Source organism: Berghia stephanieae, chromosome 9 (assembly GCF_034508935.2).
Source record: "Berghia stephanieae isolate SIO BIC M18660-M18661 chromosome 9, UCSD_Bste_1.3, whole genome shotgun sequence".
Classification (NCBI taxonomy): Eukaryota; Metazoa; Mollusca; class Gastropoda; order Nudibranchia; family Aeolidiidae; genus Berghia; species Berghia stephanieae.
In genome coordinates, this window is record NC_088368.1 from 16162839 (window position 1) to 16177272 (window position 14434).

General features: G+C 35.5%; 1 protein-coding gene and 2 non-coding genes across 4 annotated transcripts in view; all 3 read right to left on the bottom strand.

The window, feature by feature from the left end:
- Positions 1 to 2672: 2672 nt before the first annotated feature.
- Positions 2673 to 14434, bottom strand: part of LOC144979779 (large ribosomal subunit protein uL18-like) — a 13609-nt gene continuing 1847 nt past the window's right edge. For both annotated transcript variants that reach the window (XM_078926853.1, XM_078926852.1), the window contains exons 2-8: positions 13684 to 13753; positions 13397 to 13512; positions 12117 to 12251; positions 11063 to 11265; positions 7821 to 7998; positions 7254 to 7342; positions 2673 to 2818 (exon numbers count right to left, since the gene is read on the bottom strand). In XM_078926853.1, coding sequence (XP_078782979.1) covers positions 2713 to 2818; positions 7254 to 7342; positions 7821 to 7998; positions 11063 to 11265; positions 12117 to 12251; positions 13397 to 13512; positions 13684 to 13753 — 897 coding nt within the window. In that variant the 3' untranslated portion in view covers positions 2673 to 2712. The remainder of the gene's footprint in view (positions 2819 to 7253; positions 7343 to 7820; positions 7999 to 11062; positions 11266 to 12116; positions 12252 to 13396; positions 13513 to 13683; positions 13754 to 14434) is intronic.
- On the bottom strand, positions 9593 to 9669 carry LOC144980387 (small nucleolar RNA snoR77Y). The gene has a single exon (XR_013646898.1). It is a non-coding gene; the product is annotated as a small nucleolar RNA snoR77Y (small nucleolar RNA).
- On the bottom strand, positions 10577 to 10653 carry LOC144980388 (small nucleolar RNA snoR77Y). The gene has a single exon (XR_013646899.1). It is a non-coding gene; the product is annotated as a small nucleolar RNA snoR77Y (small nucleolar RNA).

Here is a 14434-nt window from a genome sequence, read left to right on the forward strand (position 1 = left end):
AATTACAATTAAGGCACCCAAGAAAAGGTAAGACAAAGGGGAACTGGGGACAAAAAGGAATCATGTAGATTCCAAGAGCATACCGTCGAGATCACCTACAAGTCTAATCCGGACACAAGCACAAGATCCAACAAAGAGGAATATATACTCAAATGCTTACATTATACATTCAAAACAACAAATATAACAATACACAATAGAGAGATGATTTACAACGATAAAAATATCTCAAAAAACTAACACATTTGAGTGTTTGTTTTGTTTGTTTGTTGCTTTAGGTCTCTTCCAACACAATTGAGGTTATATGAGAGACCGCTGAAACAAAGAAAACAGCAATCAAAAAATAGTCAAATGTAAATCAAAATCATAACAAAGATATCATAAGCAAAATTAAAATAACAAAGACAAACAGGCAGAAGATTTACAGAAAAAAAATATCCCTGTCAAAAATACTAATCACAAACAAAGAAGCAGGATAGGCTAGTAAAGAGAAGAAGAAACGACATCACTATCGGATCGTACACCCATGCGAACATCATAGGTATATGATTCAAAGGTGATGCTCCCATCCAACCACCCGCCATTTGAGTGTTTCCCTCCCCACCAAGGACCTGTCCAGGGAAAAGACATAACCAAGACAGAGACAGAAAGCAAGTTGGATAACAGATATAGAGGTATAGAAGACACAGTAACAGGCCTGTAAATGGTTGGTGAAAAAATTGTCGGAACTTTTTGAACACGCGAAAATAGACACAACAGGACAAATATATGGACACAACACATATGACACATCAATTGACTAGTCAAATCATGTCACTTTCCCCTACTTATTTATAACGAGGTCCTTATCTTATGGTATCCAAAAAAAAAAATCCCAATTATTTGAGGTCCCAGGTCTGAGTTAGTTGTAAAATGAAAGGAAGAGAACAATTCCTATCCTTTTGAAGGATGTTTATCTAGACGTCTAGTGCTCGACATGGGAAGCTGCGTATCTTCGCTCCTGTTTGTGTTAAATGCTTACGCTGATTCTTTCGTTTATTTGGATTAATTCTTATAGAAGAAAAAGACGACGACAAAGAAGAAGAGGAGGTGGTGCGGTGGTGTGAGAGCTTTCGAAGAAGAATATATATTTCGAAGAAAAATAATTATTTCGCATTATTATTTTTCCGTCTCACATCGGGACGGAACCAATAAAATATAGAGAAAACGATATGAGAACCGGAGATATGCATGTGTGTCGGTAGCAAAATAGAAACCTTCCGGTCCGGTTCGACAAACACAGACACACTTCTGTGTGTACGCTATTTACTGACTAGGTGTGTGCGTGTGTGTGAAGACGACTCGCGACCTTTCTCTCGCTGGCTGTGGCACAGTAGCCAGGCAGTGAATATTTTTTAAATTGTTTTTAAGGTTTTTACGGCGCTTGCAACACATTTAGGTTATATCAGCACCAGTAAAAAGGAAGAAAATGGAATAGTAAAAAGTTCTAGAATTACAATTAAAGCAGCCAAGAGAAAGTAAGACAAAGGGGAACTGGGAACAAATAGGGATCAGATGTAGATTCCAAGAGCATACCACCAATGTATTTAGTTTGAGATCACCTATAAGTCTCATCCAGACACAAGCACAAAATCCAACAAAGAGGAACACACTCAAATGCTTACATTATACATTTAAAATAGCAAATATAATAATACATAACAGAGATGATTTACAAGGAAAAAAATATCATCTCCCAAAACAATAACTATGCATTTGACTGTTTCCCTCCCAGTCAAGACTCCGGCCAGGGCCAGGACAAAACCAAGTAATCTCATTTCAAGACAAAGACAGAAAGCATGTTGGAAAACAGATATACGGGGGTAGAAGACACAGTATATACACCCCTGCCCACTATGGGAGGTCAGGAACCCCACCCAGCAGGCAGTGAATACATACCCGTCTAGCGGAGCGTGTAGGTGGCATGATAATATTATAGCTAACTGATAGACGGCATGTTTTGTCTTTGATGCGACAAATAAAAAGTTTTTTTGATTTGTTTTTTTCAAGTCCGCATTTGAAACAGACTAAAATCTAATTTTTTTCGAGGAACGAAATAAGTCTTATTTTATTTTTTATTGGTGCTGTTCTTTGGCGTTACGAATTTTATTTTTACTATAATCTTTTTTAGCACATATTTATAGAGCAAAATCGTACTGTCGGAAATCTGACAATAGACAGAAGATTTACAGGCCTGCAGTAAGTAAGTGACCTTCCTGCCCTCTATGGGGGTCAGGAAACCCAACCAGATAATAGAGAGATGATTTGCAAGGGAAAAAAATCTTCCGAAACTGTAACTATACATTTGAATGTTTCCCTCCAAACCAAAGACTCCGGTCCAGGCCAGAACAAAACTAAGTTATCTCATTCCAAGATAAAGACAGATAACAAGTTGGAAAACAGATATAGGGTGACAGAAGACAGTAAGTGCCTCCCTGCCCACCATGGGAAGACAAAGGACCCCACCCAGACAAAAGTATGCCTCATTCCCAGACAAGAACAGAATGCAATCAGTAAGAGAAAACAAATAGGGGAACAGAAACCCTACCATTAGATCAAAAGGCCTGGCAACAGTAAAAAAAAAAAAATAAATTACTAAATAAAAAAGCATAAATAAAACGAAGACAGCTACATTCGTTTTTTATATTATTTATTTCCTACTTAAAAATTAACTTAATCAGAGTCTTCCCCATCATCCATAAGACTCTGAAGGAATTGGGCTTTCTTCTGTGTTACCCTCTCTTTGCGCTGGTCGTATGTCAATTTAGCAGGATTCCACCTGAAATTGAAAAAAAAAAAAAAAAAAATTTATTATAAAAACCAAAGACAAAAATAAGGTTTGAACTGGCACATGAAGGAGCATGGGATATGAGTACAACTGCATAACGAAAGATGGATTCTTGGGTACCTAGTGTAAAAGTTTGATAGTGACATAAGCCATAAGGAAAGAGAAATAGATGGGAAATATATTGGGTGCAAGAGAAAAAAAAAAAGAAGTAAAAGTATTGATGCCTGTAGACAGCAGACCATAAACGCAATCAAACCCATTGAAATTTATGCACACAATTTCTTAAGATATATTGAAAATTTTAGCACAGCATTTTTGCCATATCGAAGATTTTGGGATGTAAACTTAAATATGTGTGTGATCTGTCGATCCCCATTTTTCTTCATGGCTATATATTGCCTTTTTCCCGCCCATGATCCACTTCATTTTCTGATGTCTTGAATAGTGATATTTGATCTCAAGCACTTTATTTGACCTTTTTTAAACTGCTTTTATGTTTAAAGCTGCATGGTCCTTATAAAGCATGTTACACAATATTGACCAAATGCTGTTGTCCACTGGATTCAAGACAGGACTATCAGATGCAGTCATATTTTGAAATAAAAATGTGTTTTCTGCTTCGTATAGAGAATCATCTAACTTTGGTAGAAGAATATCTATTCCCCATCGGTCATTTATTTTTCAACAAGACGAGACTACATCCCACACTTGAATAACACTACACTAATAAAATGAAGAACAAAAGTTTGGAAACTTTTGAACGACTTTGGTATCACCGGCATGTTTCCTAAAACAACTGGCAATTTTTTTAAACCAATCTAACAGGTATTAAATCAAAGTTTTTATTCAGAGATTCCCTTTGCTAAAATAAAAAATCCTGAAAATTTTTTATCGTAAAATGCATACTATGAAAAAAATTTCGTGCAAAGCTTCTCTTTCTAAAATGGTATCACCCTTAAATCATAGAAAAGGATACTTATCCATCTAGGTGTTAACCTTTACTTCACTCTTAATTGTTGCGTCTAAACCACGAAATCCTTTCATCTTTTAAAAATTCAACTCACCAATATCAAACAAGGGCATCCCTGCTTAATGCTTGTAAATTTGCTAACAGTTCTGACGACTGCTTTGATTGAAACAGTGCAATACTTATTTGGGTTTTTTTCCCCCCACACCCTATATATCTGACAAATTTTTAAAATTGTAAAGCATTCACAATAATTTGAAACCCAAAGTACTGAGGGTAAGAGATAAGGGAGGCAATGTTAATTATTCAAAATAGTAGAGGAAGGAATTATAAATAAAATTTAAAAATATATGTATCTGACTTTGCATGTAAAAAGACCATGATGTAAATGTCTCCCCACATAGCAATATAGACTTCTTTGTACCATATATAAACGCCTGACAATGGCATACAGGGAGCCATACAGGAGCTGGATATGGGTAGGAAAACCCTTGACTGGTCTAAACATTTGTTCATTTAGTTCATTTGAGTGCTACTATAAAAAAAAAAATTTTTAAAGAAGAAGATTATGGGATTTAAAAAATTATAGATTAAAAACACACAAGAAAAGTAAAACAAAAGGGGAATAGTACAAATTGGGAACAGTTGTAGAGCATCATCAATGTACTTAGTTTGAGATCACCTAAACGTCTCATCCACACAAAAGCACAGGTAATCTCATTCCAAGACAAAGACAGAAAGCAAACTGGAAAACTAGGGGTATAGAAGACATTGAATGAACTCCCTGTCCACTTTGGGAGGTCAAGAACCCCACCCCACCCAGTGGTTTAAATGTCATGTCATCCTAAAGCACAATCTCCTCAGAGCCAGAGTACAAGCCCAGACAAATAAGAAGGCAATGTTTATGCGCAGACAAATAAGACAATGTTGATATCTAATGCAGTATGTAATAAGCAATACTGTGCAAAGAATAAAAATGTATCTGACTTTGCGTGTAAAAAGGACCAGTTTAAAGTTCCCCCTACATAGCGATAGAAAGATTTTTCTCTACCACATATAAACGCCTGACAATGGCATTGCAGGCCACACAGGAGCTGGATGCGGATCTACATGTAAAAAGCACATCACTAAATCTAACAAAAAAAAATTATTTAAAAAAAAAAAGATTTATTAGAGACAAAAGACAGAAAGAATAAAAATGTATCTGACTTTGCGTGTAAAAAGGACCTAGGTTTAAATGTCCCCCTACATAGCGATAGAAAGATTTTTCTCTACCACATATAAACGCCTGACAATGGCATTGTAGGCCACACAGGAGCTGGATGCGGATGGGAATCTACATGTAGAAAGCACATCACTAAATATAACAAAAAAAGATCCAAAGTATTAGACCTGCCACGGGCAACAAAAAAATCAAGACAAAAAAATCCTTCCAAAGGAAAAAAGAGAGAAAGAAAGAAAAATATTTTTGTCTTGTTAATATTTGAGTCACCGGGTTAAAGTCTCTAAAATTGAAACTGGTAGTTTATATGCCAATTTCTTAAAATAATATCATCCAATTTTCTTGAACAGTTTTGGTTTAAAAATATGACTTTGGCCAAATATGGCTCATTAAAAATCTGTAGAAATACAGATTAAATCTGTACAAGTGGCAGGTCTGAGATATTGACTCCACCTAACTGAAATCTGATTTAAACAACATCTCTAGGAGGGAGAAAAAGGAGTGAATAAGGATCTAAAGTCTCACCAACTAGAAGCATTAATCTTAATGTCAATCAGTAGAAGATATACATATACAGGATACCTTTAAAAAAAATGTATCTGACTTTGCGTGTAAAAAGAACCATAATGTAAAGGTTCCCCTACATAGCGATAGAAAGACTTCTCTTTACCACATATAAACGCCTGACAATGGCATAAAGTGGGCCATACAGGAGCTGGATGTGGGTATGAAATTGTAAACTAAATGTTCTTGTTATAAAATATTTACACCGGTTAGCAACCATTAAAAGGAGAAATGCTTTTTAAAAGGAAAGGTATATTTTACTGACGAAACTAAAAGTTTAGTTATCCTTCAAATGTGCATAAAACAACAATATGAAATAATTGTCCATCAGTTAGATTCTAAACACTCCTCTGACAATGAACAAGGCCCTTTAGAGGGAAGGGAACAGGTGTGTTCAGTAGAATGACAGTTTTTATATTGCGCAATAATCACTAAACGTGCTAAAAGCTCTTTACAAAGGGTCCCTGACTAACAGCTATACGTAACATGTAGAAGGAGGCATGAAGCCCATTAGGAGATATATTACAATTTTCCCAACAGCGACAACCCTGTTAAGAGCCAGGTACTCATTTTACACCGAATACGGAGAGAAAATGTGAGTAAAGAGTCTGTTCCCATAACTCAACTATGCACCGAATGAGGCTTACGATCCGAAAGCGAGTGACATACCACTAGAACACATAGCCACACAATAGTAGAATGTACAGTACATATCAATATGTACGTGCAAAATATTAAATGAACAAAAAAATGTCCCTGACTTTGCGTGTAGAAAGGACCAAATTGTAGGAGTCCAGCTACATAGCGATAAGAAAGGCATTCTGTACCACAACTGAGTTACCTGATATGACATGATAAGCCATGCAGGGGCGATTGTGTGGATGGATATGTGAGAGAGGGAAAGAGGGGGGTGGGGTGGAGAGGAAAGAGGGAAAAAAAAAGAGAGAGAGAGAGAGAATATCAAGTGTTGTTAACCACCAATCACAATTAAGAAGAATTTAGAAGAGCAGAATGAATGCCATGTATACCTGTGAGGCAATATTACAATTTTCCAAACAGAGAAAATACCAGGTACTCATTTTACACCTAAATACGGAGAGAAAATGTGAGTAAAGTCTTTTCCAAAGATTCAACTACATGCCAAACAAGGCTTGAACCCAGGACCATACGATCTGAAAGCGAGTGTCATATCACTAGAACATATAGCCGCACAATTGTAGAATGTACAGTACATATCAATATGTACGTGCAAAATATTAGAAATTAAAAACTATGAACAAAAAAATGTCCCTGACTTTGCGTGTAGAAAGGACCAAATTGTAGGAGTCCAGCTACATAGCGATAAGAAAGGCATTCTGTACCACAACTGAGTTACCTGATATGACATGATAAGCCATGCAGGGGCGATTGTGTGGACGGATATGTGAGAGAGGGAAAGAGGGGGGTGGGGTGGAGAATAAAAAGGAAAGAGGGAAAAAAAAAAAAAAGAGAGAGAGAGAGAGAGAGAGAGAGAGAGAGAGAGAGAGAGGGGGAGAGAGAGAGAGAGAGAGAGAGAGAGAGAGAGAGAGAGAGAGAGAGAGAGAGAGAGAGAAAGAGAGAGAGAAATTGAGTGTTGTTCACCACCAATCACACTTAAGAGGAAATAGAAGAGCAAGAATGAATGCCATGTATACCTCTTCTTCTTGACCTCCTTCTTGGCTTTAGGTTTGGCAGCTGGATCTTTTCGGATGGCCGCATGAGCATTTTTGTACATCGTTTCAATCTGAAAGCAACCGATATATTAAGATTAATAAGCTATGTTACTGTCCAGCACTCAATTAACAAACAAATTTGGACAAGTCTGTCAGGTCAAATAATTTCATGGAATAAATGTGTAGCCGAGATGGGAACCAATAGTGGAAATAGAATTTTTTTTCTATTCTTTAATCCTTCCATATCCTCCTACAAACATTCCAAACAACCACCATTTAACCTTTTACTTTTCTGTGAATTGTCATGAGAATTTATATATTTTATAAGGAGAGAACAGTCGAGGACCCCAACCCATTAATTGGAAACAAGGAATCAAATCAAAAGTAATTACAGAGATAAGTTTGGGGCACAAAAATTGGTGCCAGAAAACAAGAAATAAGAAATACTGTTACTCTGATCTTACTCTTGAGCGTATAAAATTTATTCCAAACAAATGCTCAAACGAGTAGTAAAATGGAATGAAACCCAAATCACAAGATAATACCTACCATATCCGAAGAGATATTATTTTTAATGTACATAGAAAACTGCCTTCTGTATGCTTCGTCGTCATTTTCCTCAAGTTGTTTCATGTAGTCGGCTACATGCTTTCCATAGATGTGGTCTCTGTGAACTCCAGCATCATAGTTCTTGCTCTCAGGGTCATAACCAGGGAAACGAGAGGTACTTTAAAAAAAAGAAAGAAAGAAAGAACATGATAGTTGAAGCCCAAGGCCATTGAACACCACTATTTAAAAATATCTCCACAAAAAAATAAATCGTTTCAAATCAAAGGATAAAAAAACAACAAAAGAAACTATAGTGCAACCTTGATATAACGACATCGTCGGGACCGGGAAAACGTGTCGTTATAGAGGGATGTCGTTACAGAGAGGTTTCCTATGTGTGTATATCAGGAGGCGTTTTGGGTCTTGTGTAGTGAATGTATACACCCATTTTCCCTCTGTAGTTTTTTTTTTTTTTTTTTAGACCCAGGCCATCCTATCTAATGACCCTCTTAATTAGTAACAATTTTATTTGTTAAGTTAATTATTATGTTTAGTAGTAGTAGCAGTAGAAAGGCATTGGCATTAACTGCTTCTATATCGTTCGTTATGATAATTTCTTTATTTTTTTTTTTTTTTTGTTAAAGGATGAAATAAGATTGAAATATTAATGTTGCCTAACGCTTTCATGGAGCGTAGTTTATCCGGGCTTGGGACCGGCAATGAATGGAGAGTGGACAAAGGATTTATAAACAGTCCAGTGTTGACCTGTCACAGGCATTCATTGGGTGAAAGGCGAGCCTTCTGATTGGCTGCGGTGTTGTACAAATGTGACTATTGATTGGCTGAAAAAGAAGCGTTTTCATTGGCTACAATAAGAACTAGCTCTGGGCTTATTACGAGTAGACAACATACATAGAATGGAAGATACCACTTGTAATAGTTACGAACAATTTCATGGTAGACAAAAACCTTCAAGGTTTGTCGGACCAAAATGTCGTTATACAGGGGTTTTGCTGAAATATACGTCACTATAGAGGGGTTTTTATTACTAATGATATATAGTAAAATAAAATGGGACCTGAGTACCATGTCGTTATACAGGGAATGTCGCTATAACGGATGTCGTTACATCGGGGTTGCACTGTATACTGCAAGAATCTCTGTTTTCCTAAAGTTTAATTTGTCGACTTGGTAGCTTAGGCACCCTGCTCAATAGGCTTACCACAGGAAACATACATAACAGAATTTATTTAATGCAACATTTTTTTAAAATATAGATAGAATGCGCTTGGCCAAGGAGTTCACAACATTGCCATCCAGAAGTATAACGGACCAACACACAAACTCTGTGTAACCATGAACTTTTATAGTCTGGTTAATACAGTTAAGTGAGAACAACTCACAAACGCGGATGGCAAAAACAATAACAAAGGCCTGAGTGACGTCATCTGCATACTATCTATATATAAATAATTTAGGGGAGGATATATTTATCAACCTAAAAAGCAAATTTCAGTCAATTGTTAATAATGCTTTAGAAGAAATGGGGCAGTCACACAGAATCCCGTCAACAATGAACATCATACAGTAGTCGTTGATGCACAAAAGAATCCAGGATTACTTACAATTTCAGACTTTCCCCAACCATGTTTCCAGAAGAAAAATACAAAAACAAAAAATGAGCTTTGAAATTATTTCAAAATTCATTTCTTTTTATTTCCTAACATTTTCTCTTCTCTTAATTTAATGAAGCAGTTGCCATATTAGAAAAATAGAAGCCTCAGCAATAATGTATAGTTACATTACAATTCAAACGGTAATTCCAGCTGAAAATATTCATCATTGGCTTCCAGCTACAAAAATAACAACAAAAATCAAACCAAACAGCACAAGGGTATAACAAACCATAATAAAAAAAATTCTACATTGCATTTAGAAAAGCATTATTGTCAAAAACAGCAGAACTCAAAGCAACTTAGAATTCAAGGGCATCCGGCTCTGCCCATGTAAGTGATTCTAACCATGCAAGTGTGAGATAGGTGATTTTGAGAAAAATATCCAGGAAAACAGGATTCACAAGGGAAAAAAACAGAATGAACTCTTGAAATATCTTCAGATTGTTTGATTTTGATTTGTCCCAAACAATTTCTCCTCCCCACCTCCTCCAAAAAATAAAAAATAAGTTGCAATAACTAATAGGGCATAATGGCTATATGCTTCAACACACAATTTTATAGTTTCAGTTTAGTGAGACCTTTCCCACATTACCAAAAATAGAAACCTCAGCAATAATGGATAGTTACATTATAATTCAAACGGTAATTCCAGCTGAAAATATTCATCATTGGCTTCCATCCTCAAAAAAAAAAATATATAAATAAATAAATAAAACGGTATAAGATTATATCACTGAAAAATTCTACATTGTATTCAGAAAAGTGTAACTGTCAAGTAATAACTCAAGCAACTTAAATATCAAGAGCCATAACTCTGCCCACGTGATTCTAACTGTACAAGTGTGAGAGAGGTGATTTTGAGGGGGAGAAAACAGGATTCACAAGGGAAAAAACAGAATTAACTCTTGAAATATCTTCAGATTGTTTGATTTTGATTTTTCCCAAAACAATTTCCCCTCCCCCACCTCCTTCAAAAAATAAAAGATAAGTTGCAATAATTAATAGGGCATAATGGCTATATGCTTCAACACACAATTTTATAGTTTCAGTCTAGTGAGACCATTCCCACATTAGAAAAAATAGAAACCTCAGCAATAATGTATAGTTACATTATAATTCAAACGGTAATTCCAGCTGAAAATATTCATCATTGGCTTCCATCCTCAAAAAAAATATAAATAAATAAATAAAACTTAAACAGTATAAGATTATGTCAAATCACTGAAAAATTCTACATTGTATTCAGAAAAGTGTAACTGTCAAGTAATAACTCAAGCAACTTAAATATCAAGAGCACCCAACTCTGCCCATGTGATTCTAACTGTACAAGTGTGAGAAAGGTGATTTTGAGAAAAATATTTTTTTAAACTGCAGTTTCTGCAATAACACATGTGTGTTTAAATCACATAACTATAACTGCCAAATAAGGGGAATGTGTTTAGTCCCTGCTGGTTACAATGGTAGGGGAGGGGTTGAGTTTTATATGTTTTAAAATTATATTGAGTCGTAAGCCCTTGATATAATTCTACATACATCGTATTTAAATAAAATAGAAATTCAAAATACCTGTGAGGAATATCAATGCCACCATCAGCTGCACCTTTTAGAGCAGCAAAAATACGAGCCCCAGTGGTTGTGCGAGCCAAACCTACATCAAGATGAGCTCTGAAGGCACCAGGAGCATCATCCACATCTTGTACATAGAATTCCTCACCATCAGCCTCAAGTTGACCTGGGTAGATCTCGTCCAACTTCCTCAATTTCAACAACTGTAAAGAGTAAAATATTGAAACCATTAGTTTAAAATGAAGACAATGTCAGTTACAATCACGCACAAGCAGATCAATATGATGCAAGATTCATAAAATCAGTTAGCAGAGTTTCAATTTGGTGTTTAGGCAAAATTGGATTTTGGCAGACTTTGGTTTAGTGAAACGTTCGTACACAGATTTGATCAGTATAAAGTGAGAGATGTGCTGGCTCACAAAAAGATTCTTGCCAAAACTTTGACCAACTTATTCAAAATTTAATTTTCCTAAATATGCACCTAACATGGAGGGGAATAGAAATACAATCACAATAAAGAAAACTAAAGTTTGAAGCTAAAACTAACAATATAAAAAAGAGGCAAGGCCTTGTACATTCACATGTGGATAAATAAGCATATACCCATCATGAACATTGCTCAATCAACTGTTTCCATGCAGTCTGTTTTCACTAGTTTTATGTGGCCTATTAGCCCAACAGTCAATATCATATTTTGGCAAAAACAAAACCCAAACATTCCATTGTCTGATCACCACTATCTGATGGCAGTAGAGAAATAATTTACTAAATTTTGTGAAAGAAAAATATCAATAACTGGAAACATTTGTCCCAGCCATTTGGTTAGGTCAAATCAAGTATTCTGATATTGAAAATCATATCAAGTGCCCATCTCTTATTTGGAAGAATACTTTATAAATATAAGAGAAATATACAATGGAATAAGAGAAGCTCTAAAATTCCAAGAGTATGAATTGTTCAAATCTTAAAATGCTAATGGAAATCCCATTGAACACTATAAATTCTTAAAATCATCAAAACGGGGCTTTTCAAATCAACAGATATTGGTACTCACTCTTCTGGCCAAGAGAAGACCTGTGCAGTAAGCAGCAGCATAGTTAGTTAAGCCAACCTTGATACCATAACGAGGCAGCTCGTGAGAGTAGGCAGCAGCCATAACAACATCACCTTCAATGCGGGCATAAGCAATCTGTTGTAAGAGAAATTGTATAAAGTCTAAACAGTTAACTCTGCCAATCTAGACATAAAAACAAACCTGCCATTGGCAAACAAAATCTATATTTTATTAGTATAAAAATGCAGCATTTGAAGCTATTTTTTTTCTTCTTCACAAAAGGCACTTTGATAAAATTTTCAAACTCAAAATTTGACCCAGTCAGGGGGATGGGACTTGAAAAACATAAAATTTGATACCTTATTTGTTTCTCTACGACTTACGGTTCCAGAGTTATTTATATTTTTCTGTTGACATTTTTTGTCAATTTTACAGAGAGAATCTGTGATCTCACTGCTGCCTCAAAACCAGCATCTCGCGGCTATCGGGAAATTTTGAGTTTTGCAGTCAACATGGCCCACTTATTGTTTTCAGTAATTTTGTTTCAATTAAAAAATAAATGGCAAGTGTTAGGTATCATTTTAAAGGTCAGAAAATAAGCTTTATTTTCATATAAATCATTTTCATGTATGAAAAGTATGGACAAAATTAAGGATAAATGAAAATGGAAAAAAATATGAGGTTTTTGTAAAAAAAAGTGGGGTTGATGGCGGAAAAAATAAAATAATGAGCGAGTGTATCAATTTTGATGAAATTTGGCAGAGATGTTCTTCAATTGATTGTCTATCGATGTATGAAGTATAATTAAAATGTATCCATAATTTAAAAAGTTCTTATAAGTCAAAATTTGATAAATTTTTATTTCAATAGCTTTCTGAGAAATACAATCAGGAATTAAGAATAAAATATACCGTTAGAAAGCTTGTTTTGTGCCCTTTTAAAATGATACCAACATTAGTCACATAGGTTCACAAATAACGCCATGGTGACCAAAACATTAAAGGGCCAAAAATAAAGTTCCAAAAAACGAGTTTCACCATACAGTGAGCCTATCGGCGGCCACTGAACTGGAGTTATCAAAGTGCCTCTTCACAAATCCCAACTTTCCAATACTTTTTGAATCATTAGGTGTCGGAGCATTAAAACAAGATATGAAATTAGCCAATGATTCAAATATGAAAATTGTACTTGACAAAGGGCAGGCACAAATCACAGAACTTGCTTATAATTATTCTCAGTTAAAAATTGGATGGTAATTTCTCTATAAGATGGCGTCCTACCTGGCACACAATTTCTCTGTTTGAAATGCGAACAACCAAACGGTGTTTGGGGGTGTTGTATTTATTCTTTGCCTGGAAGATCAACCTTTTACGGGCATAATAGTCGGTCACTCCCTCTGAAACAAAATGTGTCAAAATGATAAATGAAAAAGTAATAATAATAGATGAAATCAAAAATTGACAATGATTCCTCAACTTTCGATTCTGCATAAAAGATTGTAGGGGGGGGGGGGGGGGGGGGGGGGGGGGGTTGATTATCACAAATATATATTTTAAAAATTTAATACCTCTCCTCCTCTTGAATTTGACTTGAAACCTTTTAAAGTAGGCCTTGTTCTTGATAACTTTAACGAACCCCTGAAACAAACAATATAAAGCAATGGTTTAATATTCAGGAACATGTAATATTCAGCTGATAATCAGCCTTTAACAAATGGTATTGTAAAGTTGCAACATGAAAGAGGAGACTAAAAGGAAGACAAGCACGCTTGTTTAGGCAAGGCTAAGGTGGTAGTAGTAATAGTAGCAATAGAACAGGTCCCCCCCCCCCTCCCCACTTCCCCAAAAAGCAATGAAAACAAAAAACATGAAAAAAAAAGTTCGGCCACCACAAGTTGGACATTGGTACAGCAGTCCCAGCTTTGTTTTCAGAGAGATAATTCCAGCCAACTTTTTTCTGCCCTGAATTTTTGCTCATAACCAAAATTATAAACTTTCTTAAATGATGCCATTTACAATTATCTGACTCCAGTCATTCAGATACAGTTGAGGACGGATATATCGACATTGCTGGAACCGTGATAATTATTAATATTAAGCCTATAATAAGCATCAAGTTGATACATCGGTCCTTCCAAAAAGTGAATGAGAAACTAATGGAAAATACAGGATAACAACAATAGGTGTCAACCTAGATGATTCAGTGACCCTTAAACGGGGTCAATTTTGAGATTCAGGACGTTTCAGTTTAACTTTTTTTAAATTGTTATTTTGTGGTCTGACTTGTTTATGAAGACCCGGAATGCAGGAAGATGAAAG